The sequence below is a fragment of the Hyla sarda genome, chromosome 1, assembly GCF_029499605.1.
Source record: "Hyla sarda isolate aHylSar1 chromosome 1, aHylSar1.hap1, whole genome shotgun sequence".
Classification (NCBI taxonomy): domain Eukaryota; kingdom Metazoa; phylum Chordata; class Amphibia; order Anura; family Hylidae; genus Hyla; species Hyla sarda.
In genome coordinates this window covers 54,472,292-54,484,353 of record NC_079189.1, presented here as the reverse complement: position 1 = coordinate 54,484,353, position 12,062 = coordinate 54,472,292, and the positions used below count along the sequence as shown (strand labels likewise).

The 12,062-nt window shown below is 40.7% G+C and overlaps 1 protein-coding gene across 3 annotated transcripts in view; it reads left to right on the top strand.

The window, feature by feature from the left end:
- SORCS2 (sortilin related VPS10 domain containing receptor 2) overlaps positions 1 to 7,926 on the top strand; it is a 1,056,376-nt gene extending 1,048,450 nt beyond the window's left edge. For 2 of the 3 annotated variants that reach the window (XM_056555055.1, XM_056555056.1), the window contains 4 exons: positions 424 to 523; positions 1,589 to 1,691; positions 2,278 to 2,435; positions 7,056 to 7,926. In XM_056555055.1, coding sequence (XP_056411030.1) covers positions 424 to 523; positions 1,589 to 1,691; positions 2,278 to 2,435; positions 7,056 to 7,120 — 426 coding nt within the window. In that variant the 3' untranslated portion in view covers positions 7,121 to 7,926. Of the gene's footprint in view, positions 1 to 423; positions 524 to 1,588; positions 1,692 to 2,277; positions 2,436 to 5,584; positions 5,976 to 7,055 lie in introns of those variants that run through there. The other variant, XM_056555057.1, reaches the window with a different exon arrangement.
- Positions 7,927 to 12,062: the final 4,136 nt, after the last annotated feature.

Genomic DNA, 12,062 nt, shown 5'->3' with positions numbered 1-12,062 from the left:
TGTGGTCGCCGGTAATCAGTCCCGGAGCGAACACGCTCCGGGCACTGATTACAAACGGGGTGCCGCGTGCATGATCCCGGGGGTCCCCAGCTGCGGGACTCCCGCGATCAGGCATCTTATCCCCTATCCTTTGGATAGGTGATAAGATGTCTAAGCACCGGAGAACCCCTTTAAGAGCAGCCCACAAATGTATCCTTACAATAAACCTAAGGCTATCACACTGTCATATGGATTGCTTATTGCCTATTGTCTCCTTTCGCTTGTAGACTATGAGCCCTCGTGGGCAGGGTCCTTTTTCCCTCTGTACCAACCAGTAGAAGTTTATTGTCTTGTGTTATGTAAGGTACTTAAACCATTTAAGTCGTGTTAAAATAAAAACTAATAATTTAGAACTAATGCTATTTTCTTTGTTTCTTCTTTCAGAGGATATCGGTGATAAAACAAGCCTTGCTTGCTCATAATATCACATTCTTCCTCAGAGGTGGATTTTGGGTTCTAGTAACATTAAGTGACTCTGAATCAGGTAAACTCTTATTTTTAAGTGCCTTTAGGGTTTGTTCCACTAAATGCAGAAATTGTGGTTCACAAAGTTCCCCACGGACCCTACCTGCCATATAAATATATAGGCCCTAATTTACTATTGTAAACCCGAAAAATGGGCGTGGCTGTTGGGAAAAGGGGACGTGATCACAGAAAAAGGGGCGTGTTCCCCACATTTTCACAAAAACCCAACATATTTACTAAGGTTTCCACAGAAAATGTTTTGAGCTTAGGAAAACCCTACAGATCAGAGCATGTGTAAAAAAAGCAAAATGTAGGGAAAAGTGCTAAATTTCGGGAAACCTTTGTAAATACCATGGAAAAAAAATTGTAGGGAATTAAAACCCACAAAGAAACCTACACTCCACTCTTAGTAAATAAGGGCCATAGTGTTTTTTAAATAACAAATATCTATTTGCTTAGCGATAAAGGATTATAGGTTGAACTAGATGAACATGTCTTTTTTAAATCTTTAAGGGAGTCTGTCAGCTCTATATGATGCTCAGATCTGCAGACATGGGAATATATCTGATACCTGTCTCTTAGCTGATGCCTGTATACAAAATTATAAAATTATGTTTTCCTTCTAAGCTCAGGAGTAGTAGAAGCTGGGCTGAGCCGTGGAACGCCTGTCTCCTAATTCTACCACCCCTACCTGCCCTGCATGATTGTTGTACAAGGCTCAGTGCTAGAAGTCAAGTGGGAGAAAGAGGAGGCGCACATGCCGCATCTCAGCCGGGCCTCTACATATTATCGTTGAGTGACACATTTGCTTAGTCCATCAGTTCCACGGTATAGGTCTGGACTTTCATATATTTTTCTATATGTTTTACCAAGTTCCCAAATGTGATTTAAGATTAGGAGGCTCCTGGAAAGTCTCGCTAAAATCCAGGGATAAGATTTTAAGAGTGAATTACATATAACCAGTCAGGGCCTATTCAGTGCAAAGTGCATGCATACATAATAAACAGCGCAACCCAAATCTTTCACCCCAGCTAGGACCATCATACTGCACTTCCTAACCAACACAATGTGCTTTCTCCTGCAGAGTCCCAGGCGATTGGAGGAACAGGAGGGTATTGGGCTATAGTGATTATATTCGCCATCTGTCTTGTAGCTGTCGGAGCTTTCATCCTTTATAAGTTCAAGAGGCAAGTTACATCTATCTATGAATAGCAAAATATCAGTGTCTGAGACTATAGAACTGTCAGCTATAGCCTCACAGAAATGTATGGGATTTGTTAATGGAGTTGCCCGCTGTAGGCAGCCCTTATCCACATGCCTAATCAAGCATTAGATGTTATGATGGGAAGTTCTTTGCTTAGTACGCCCTCTATTAGCCACTTCTAAGAGCTACTACAAAGAATGACTTAACCATGCACATGGCTGTCAACTGTGCCAGAGTCGCAGTGCCGGTATACACAGAGAACAGAGCTGGTAGCAGACAGCACCATACATTGTGTAGTGGCCATACTGGGGTACTGCAGCTCAGATCTCCTTGAAGTGGGTGAAAGCTGAAATGTGTAATAGCTACACAATGTACAGAGCTGGCTACTTTTGGTTCCAATGGAAAAGAGATCTGCAAGTTTATAACGAGCTTCTGTCCTGTTAACCTTGGGCAGAGGGACTCTTAAAGTATAACTGTCTACAATGCTTATACTAGATTGAATACTTGATATATAATTAGAGAAATCTACTGGTTCTAGCTCTTCAAAATTGTTTTCATGTGCAACACAGGAAAATGCCAAACAGGAACGTCTATGCTCAGATGCACAATGAGAAGGAGCAGGAGATGACAAGTCCTGTGAATCACAGTGAAGACACACAAAATATCATCCAGGGAGAAGAGTTCATCGATGATGACATGGACACACAAACATTAGGAAATGCAAGAGGTAATGGAAAAGTGCTAGTAGGATGGATGAAGTGGGAAATATTATGTTTTTTTTTTCCATAGAATCCAATTAATAAAGCTTTAAGAGGTATTCATGTTTTACATTTAATATTGTTTAAACGCCCGATAAAGAATGAATGGAACATTGGCTATACATACACTGTACGTTCCTTTCATTCCGGGCCACAATTTTCCTATGTTGGCAGGACTGGTAGGGGTATTAGCATTCACACCCCCATTAATCTACAAGTTATCCCCTATACCGTGGATAGGGAATAACTATGAGAATTCCTCTTTAGAATGAAAGGTCTCAGTTTAATAGAGACTTCTGCTTCACCTCAGACCAACTCAGGGGGGAGCTTTAGCCTCCCAGGGGTGGGTTCTATGCTCCTCAGGGGTGGGGTTTATCTTCCTAAAGGATGGGTCTTATCCCCTTCAGTGCTGAGTTTTATCCTCCTCAAGGGTGGGTTTTTATCCTCCTCAGGGGGTGGGTTTTTATCCTCCTCAGGGGTGGGTTTAGTCCTCTTTAGAATGAAAGGTCTCAGTTTAATAGAGACTTCTGCTTCACCTCAGACCAACTCAGGAGGAGCTTTAGCCTCCCAGGGTGGGTTTTATGCTCCTCTGGGGTGGGGTTTATCCTCCTCAAGGATGGGTCTTATCCCCTTCAGTGCTGAGTTTTATCCTCCTCAAGGGAGAGTTTTATCCTCCTCAGGGGTGGGTTTTTATCCTCCTCAGGGGTGAGTTTTATCCTCCTTAAGGGGAGAGTTTTATCCTCCTTAAGGGAAGAGTTTTATCCTCCTCAAGGGTGGGTTTTTATCCTCCTCAGGGGTGAGTTTTATCCTCCTCAGGGGTGAGCTTTATCCTCCTCAGGGGTGGGTTTTTATCCTCCTCAGGTGTGAGTTTTATCCTCCTCAGGGTGAGTTTTTTTTGTGTCTGGTAGGTGAATTTGTTACTAGAACAAAAATTTTAAGGAGTACTCTAGTGCAGAGTATTCCTGCTCCGTCCTGCCCAGGCTGCAAAATAAATGAAAATGAACCATCACTCACCTTCCTGGGTTCCCGCGGAGCGCCACTACAGCTGATCGGTCCTCCGGTCCATCCTCTTCATACTTCCGGGTGTAACGAAGCTTCACATGGCGCTCAGCCTATCGCCGGCCGAGGCAGAACATCGCGGCGGCCGGCGATAGGCTGAGCGCCATGTGACGCTTCGTTACACCCGGAAGTATGAAGAGGATGAACCGGAGGACCGATCAGCTGTAGTGGCGCTCCGCGGGAACCCAGGAAGGTAAGAGATGGTTCATTTTCATTTATTTTGCAGCCCGGGCAGGATGGAGCAGGAATACTCTGCACTAGAGTACTCCTTTAAGAACTGGAGCTTGAGTGGGCAACACTGCTTTTAGCTGATTTCAGGTATGAACAGAAACTAAAAAAGGTTATCCACAGTAAGGGAAACAGCGCTGATTTCAGGTTGTGTGGGGTATTGCAGCTCAGTTCCACTGAAGTGGATGGAGTTGAGTTGTAATACAACACACAGCCTGAGGATTAGTTGGTTTTCTATTCCTAGATAATCCCTTTTAATGGCATTGATGTTGATATGAATACTTTCCTCAACATGACTTCTTACAAGTACCCAGGGAAGTGACCCAAACATAGTCACTAATTGGTTACATTTGGGTCATTAAAGTAATTGAATCCACTGCATTGTGCCATGGTGTAAGTTGACCTACTGTATACTTAGAATGGACTCCATTAATTTATAATTGTGTAGCATGGGTGTTCATGTTTATGTTGTTTTTTATTTATTGTTTTGGTCCAAGAACAAATGGGTTAAATCCATGTTATAATGGTCAGTACTCTTTTCCTATTGTCAGTGGCTAATGTCCACGAGGATCTTCTGTTGCTCTGCCTGGTGGGATGATAGGAATGTTGTATGCAAAGAGTGGTTACTTGTGTGACATCAGATACCCGTATTTGTCTGTAGATCTGTAGATTTCTTGTTACACCCTGAAAATGCAACATGGGCAACAAAAAGAAAGGTTATAAGTGTCTCCTGTCAAACAGGAAAATGTTTTTTATGCTTTGCACTCGCATCTTTATATGTCACTTTAACTAATCCATTGATATCCATGGCTTGATTTTTTTTATATTTAAAGGACCACTAAAACTGAAAACAATAATAATAAAATATATACAACTGATATATACCATTTAGACCTAATATATAACATAGGGTGTAAGGAACATGTTAAAAAAAATTACCTAATTTGATCTACAGCAAAACTGTCCTGGGGGTCCATTACGTTTATTATTACATATTACTTATTTTTCTTTTACATAACTTAGCATTAACTTAACATTTGTATATTTGAAACTTTGTAAGAAATCTTTTCTCCTCATTTCGTACATGCTCAGAAACCTTCTCAGTCACAATAAAATCTATCTAGTGTAAAACAGTAAATGTAAGTTAGAGAAGAAGGGGGGGGGGGCAGGGGAGTGTTCTTAAAAAGGGAGACGGAGCATTAGAGGTGGGTGAAATCTGGTTGGCTTAGGCTAAGTTCACATCACCGCTGAGCTCCGTCCTTTTCAGGGTCAGTTCAGCTTTTTTTTATTTTGCCGAACGGACCCTGAACGGGTCCCGATAGATCCCATTGACTTTAATGGGATCAGCAAAGTGTCCATTATTTTAGGTGAGCGGAGTGGAGAAAAATACCAGACATGCTGTATTTTTTTCTCCCATCTTTTTGCGATAGACCTTCTTTTAGCGGAGTTCAGTGGTGATATGAGTTAGGCCTTAGATCACAGCAAAGTTCTGAGCAAAAAGAACCCCACACACTCAGCAAGTATGAAGAGGGAAAATGGGATTTCCTTCCCAAGGAAAAGACCCAAAATACACATCTAATGCATATCTACAGCTGTCCGAGAAATTAGGATTTTCTGCAAGAATAGGTATGCTTTAAGATTGTTTGGCGACATCAGCCACCTTCAACTCAATCGACTTAGTGGCCCTTTATGTCATTGAGCATCCATCCATTGAGCATCCATCAAGAAGCTCTCACTCATCCTCTACATTTTCCCATATGCTTTATTTTTGCTTGTTTGTTTGTTTTTTTGCGGCCCAACCTTGGGATTCCTCCACACCATTGCCTTGCAGTGACACTTTCTGGGAGAGGAGGATTCTTGAGCAGCTACAAGGTCCCTTTATTGTCGGTGCCTGCCAGTGTTCCATCGCAGGTCAGTGGCATGCTAGGTGGATGTCTACTCCCATCCCTTTGTCCCTCAAGATTATATGCACTCTTAAAGTGGAACTCAGTTTTTCAACATTATTATACAGTGTAATTCTAGATATATTGATGAGTTTCTTTTATCTTGTAATGGTCTTGTGGGCCACAATTTCTTTGCACTGTTCACATGCAAAGCTGCCAGTGAATGTTCTGCTGGCTGTGCTGTTCCTCTTTTATTCCTTTAAGGACTCGTTGTAGTAAGCTTGCCCTCTGTAAGTAGTTTTGGGACCCCATGTAGTAAATTAGCCCTTTGTAGGTAGTTTTAGGACCCCTTGTAGTTAACTTGCCTCCTGTAGGTAGTTTTAGGACTCCTTGTAGTAAGCTTGCCTCCTGTAGGTAGTTTTAGGACCCTCTGTAGTTATCTTTCCCCCCTGTAGGTAGTTTTAAGACTCCCTGTACTTATCTTGCTCTTTGTAGTTAGATAGCTTTTCTCTTGAAGGTATTTTTCGGATACCTTTTAGTAAGCTTACCCCTGTAGGTAGTTTAATGGTCCCCTCTAGTTATCTTGCCTCCTGTAATAGTTTTAGGACCCCTTGTAGTTAGCTTTCCCCCCGTAGGTAGTTTTAGGACCTTCTGTAGTTAGCTTGCCCCCTATAGGTAGTTTTAAGACCTCCTGTAAGTAATTTTAGGACCCCTTGTAGTTAGCTGTATGTAGTTTTGGACCCCCCCCCCCCCCCTATAGTAAGATTGCACCCTGAAGGTAGTTTTAGGACCCTCTGTAGTTATTTTGCCCCTTAGTAGTTTTCTGAACCATTGTTGGTAGTTTAGAGTCTATAACATGGTGCCTGTAGTTGGGACTGCCTTTAAACTAACAGTGGGATCTCCACCAGGCAAATGTGCTGCTATGGGACCATTTGGACATATCAAGTATTCTTTAGACCGCACATCAAAGAAAGTAGAGTTGTGCCTGTCACCACAGTGCCGACCGATTCCTAGGGGCAACCAGCAGACTTTTCAGTGCAGCTCTCGTATGGAGAAATAGTCATGTACCATCTCAAGATGTCTACAAGATAAATAAAACTGAATATTTTTACAAATTGCCATTATATTAAGCATGTTTTAAAACTGTAAAACAATGTTCCAAAGTGGAGTTACACTTTAATGCCTAATGAACAATTGATGCACCTTGCCACTGATAGATGATTCCCACCGACTCACCAGAACATCCATGAGCCACCATGGATAGGAGCACAGTGATTTTTCTTTTCCGTTTTTTTCTGCACCATTTTATTTTTATTTTTTTGTGCTATAATTACCCTTTTTCACAATTTATGAAAAAAAAAATTTCATCTAAGGAACGACCGATCAGTGTAATAATTCTCTGCCTTTCCATCTTCGCAGGTAATCACTCAGGAGTGGTTTTAAGTATTAACTCCAGGGAAATGCACAACTACCTGGTTAGCTGATGTTTACATATGGAGACAATCGTCACAGACTCTTCCCAATATTGTAATATTTCTCCCTGGTAAATCATCAGACTGGATGATCAGACTGTGAGAGCAATCGGAGAATTTGTTTCTAACCCGTTCTGAAGATATAAAACACGTCTGCTACTACGGAAGAGCAATCAACCTACATGTTTTAAGGACTCGTTTTCATACGAATTGTTACGATTCATATTCAACTGGTAGCCAATTTGTAACCCACAACATATTTTTGTGTTCTATTCATATTATGTGTACACTTTATTACCTTTTACCTAGTTTTTTTGCTCCCAGCCCCAAGGTTCAAGTTTACTTTAGAATACGGATATTTCCAACATTTTTTTTTTTTTTTTACTCTCCTCCCTTATACCTTTCCCCGGTTTCTGTATAAAGACTACATGCTCTGGGAAAGAACAGTGATACAAGGATACTGTATTAATATGTCAGTAGTATGTCCGCACATAGGATCAGTCTCTGCACTATTTCACTACAGCACCTGAAAGTAGGAGGATCTTCTCCCTAACAATGGGGATTCTGCACCAAATGGTAAGACATTCCAGACTGTGGTATAGTGGTTGCAAAAATTAACACAGGGCAATGGTATTTTTTTGTATCTTTGAAAAATATTAATAAAATGTAAAAAATTAAAAAAATAAATGAAGATGTTATTATTCGAATATGACAAGTACAAGGTAATACGTGGATTTAAGTCATTACACTTTCTACGAGTCAAGGGTTCTGTGCCACTTTAGGTATTGAATGTTATTCTAAATACATATTCATTTTGCTTTCCAGGCTTTTTTTTTTTTTATTAATAAATATTTGTGATATAAAATAAGAAACATGTCTCTACACAGGAGTCTATGTATTATAATTATTATTTTATTTTTTTTAAAACATTTTGAGATTTTATAATGTATAACACCATACAAATGGTACATAAAAGAATGATAATTACATTTTTTTTTATTACTTTCTGCAAGGTCAAAAGTCTACATACATTTTTCAAATGGTACATAAAAGGATGATACAATACAGGAATATGGGTGCACTACTGTGGTAGATGTATACAATGACATTGGCTATCCCTCAACACTGATGTTAAAATTGAGACATTCGCCAGTGTATCCTTATATGAAGGACACACCAGAGCCCGCACACCAACACCAAGGTTTCTCAAAATGGTGCGGGACCTACGCTAATCCTACCTGTGCTTGATAAGCAAAACAGGGGCCAGTGGGCAATTACGGCAGCATTCGGTCGACTCACAACTTCCTCCCAGACACCCTCCAGTGTGACTGAGCACACATACAATGGGAGGAGGGAGGCAAGCTGCAAGCCCCACCTGAGTTGGCTAATATGGGTGCATGGCCTCACAGGTGCTACCTTAATGCTGCCTTGAAGATATTCAAGGCGCATAAAAGGATGATAATTATTTTTTTTAATTACTTTCTGCAAAGTCAAAAGTTTACATACATTTTATTAACCCCTTAACGACCAAGGACGTATATTTATGTCCTTGGCCGGTTCCAGCGATATAACACGGGGTCACGCGGTGACCTCGTGTCATATCGGGTCAGTCCCGGTATGTAACTGAAGCCGGGACCCGGGGCTAATAGCGCGTGGCAGCGATCGCGGTGCAGCGCGCTATTAGCCCTTTAGACGCTGTGTTCTAAAACAAAGTAAAAGCTTCCCGGCTGCTCAGTGGGGCTGATCGGGACCACCGCAGTGAAAATGCAGTGTCCTGATCAGCTAGGAGGCGAGCGGAGGTCCTCTTACCTTCCTCCGGCGCGTCTGTTCTGCAATTGATTGCTCCAAGCCTGAGATGCAGGCTTGAGCAATCAACCGCCGATAACACTGATCAATGCAAAACTATGGCTTTGCAGTGATCAGTGTAAAAGATCAGTGTGTGCAGTGTTATAGTGACACATGTCTCGGGAACCGCCCAGTTTAGAAGCAAATCCCCATAGTAAACCTCTTCTAAACTGGGCGGTTCTCGAGACACGTGTCATCAGAGAGCACTTAGACAGAAAAGAACAATCTTAACTTCAGAAGCTCATAAGTACTAAAAGGATTAAGATTTTTTAAATAGAAGTAATTTACAAATCTGTTTAACTTTCTGGAGCCAGTTGATTTATAAGAAAAAGTTTTTTCCTGGATAACCCCTTAAGGCCTATTTTCACCTTACGGACTTGTTTTTCCATTTTAATTTTTTCCTCATCACCTTCTAGAAATCATAACGCTTTCAATTTTGCACATAAAATTCCATATGATTGCTTATTTTTTGCACCACCAATTCTACTTTGCAGTGACATTAGTAATTTTACCCAAAAATCCACGGCGAAACGGAAAAAAAATTGTGCGACAAAATTGAAGAAAAAATTTCATTTTGTAAATTTTGGGGTCTTCCGTTTCTACGCAGTGCATTTTTCGGTAAAAATAACACCTTATCTTTATTCTTTAAGTCCATACGGTTAAAATGATATCCTACTTATATAGGTTGGATATTGTCGTATTTCTGGAAAAAATCATAACTACATGCAGGAAAATTTCTATGTTAAAAATTTTCATCTTCTAACCCCTATAACTTTTTTACTTTTCCGCATACGCCATGTTCTGAAGTTTTTATCAGTACCATTTTTGTATTGATCGGACTTTTTGATCGCTTTTTATTCATTTTTTCATGATATAAAGTGACCAAAAATACGCTATTTTGGACTTTGGATTTTTTTCCGCGTACGCCATTGACCGTGCAATTTAATTAACGATATATTTTTATAGTTCGGATATTTCCTCACACGGCAATACCACATATGTGTATTTATATATATATATATATATATATATATATATATATTTTTTTTTTTTTATTTTTTTTTTATGGGAAAAGGGGGGTGATTGATTCAAATGTTTATTAGGGAAGGGGTTAAATTACCTTTGTTAACTTTTTTTTTGCAGTGTTATAGCTCCCATAGGGACCTATAACACTGCACACACTGATCTCTTATACTGATCCGTGCAAAGCCATAGCTTTGCACGGATCAGTGAGATAGGGGCTCGATTGCTCAAGCCTGTAGCTCAGGCTTGGAGCAATCAAACCCCGATTGGAGACCTCCGCCTGCGTGTCAGCTGATCGGCATTTTATCGTGATGTCCCGATCAGCCCGACTGAGCTGGCGGGAAGCGTTTACTTTCACTTTCAGACGCGGCGGTCAACTTTGACCGCCGCGTCTGAAGGGTTAATAGCGCGCGGCATAACGATCGGTGCCGTGCGCTGTTAGCTCAGGGTCCTGGCTATGACTAGCAGCCGGGAACGTGACCCCGTTTTAAACACCGGGCTCAGGGCATACAGGTACGCCCTGAGTCCTTAAGGATCGGGGATGCAGGGCGTATGCATACGCCCTGCATCCCCAAGAGGTTAATAAATGTGATTTAACCCTTTCCCTAATAAAAGTCCAAATCACCCCTTCCCCCCCCCCCCCAAAAAAAAAAACATGTAAATAAAAATAAATATAAACATATGTGGTATTGCCACGTGCGTAAATGTCCGAACTATAAAAATATATCATTAAATAAACAGCATGGTCAATGGCGTACGCGCAAAAAAATTCCAAAGTCCAAAATAACGTATTTTTGGTCACTTTTTATATCATGAAAAAATGAATAAAAAGCGATCAAAAAGTCTGATCAATACAAAAATAGTACCGCTAAAAAGTTCAGATCATGGCGTAAAAAATGAGCCCTCATACCGCCCTGTACACGGTAAAATAAAAACGTTATAGGGGTCAGAATATGACAATTTTGAATGTATACATTTTCCTGCATGTAGTTATGAATTTTTCCAGAAGTACTACAAAATCAAACCTATATAAGTAGGGTATCATTTTAATCATAAAGATAGAATAAAGATAGGGTATAATTTTTTTACCGAAAAATGTACTGCGTAGAAACGGAAGCCCCCAAAAGTTACAAAACGGCGTTTTTTCTTCAATTTCGACGCACAATTTTTTTTTCCCGTTTTGCCGTAGATTTTTGGGTAAAATGACTGATGTCACTGCAAAGTAGAATTGGTGACGCAAAAAATAAGCCATAATATGGATTTTTAGGTGCAAAATTGAAAAAAGGGTTATGATTTTTAAAAGGTGAGGAGGAAAAAATGAAAGTGCAAAAAAGGAAAAACCTGTGGTCCTTAAAGGGTTAATATTAGGCAGCATTGCCCTTAAACTGTATGACTTGTGGCAATCGTTTTGGATAGCCTTCCAAAAGCTTCTCACAATAGTTGGTAGGAATTTCGGCCCATTCCTCCTGACAGAACTGGTGTAACTGAGCCATGTTTGTCGCCATGCTCGCACCTGCCTTTTCAGCTTTGCCCATACATTTTCAATAGGATTTAAATAGTCTTTGTGATGGCCACTCCAAAACATTGACTTTGCCACCCTTAAGCCACTTCATAACCAGTCCTTAAGCCACTTCAGAACCATAACTTCAGTGTCCATTTGGAAGACCCATTTATGTACAAGTTTTAACTTCCTGGCTGATGTCTTGAGATGTTGCTTCAGTATTGCAACATAATCTTCTTTTTCCATTGATGCCGTCTATTTTGTGAAGTGCACCAGTCCCTCCTGCAGCAAATCAACCCCACAACATGATGCTGCCACCCCGTGTTTCACAGTTGGGGGTGTGTTCATAGGCTTCCAAGCTCCTCCCTTTTTTCCTCCAAACGTAACGATGGTCATTATTGCCAAACAGTTACATTTTAGTTTCGTCAGACCACAGGACATGTCTCCAAAAATGTAGATCTTCTTCCTGGCAGAGTGGCCTTTCAGACCATATTGATACGGGATTCGTTTCACTGTGGATAATGACACAATCTTACCAGCTTCCGCCCGCCTCTTCACAAGGTCTTATGCTTTTGTTCTTGGGTT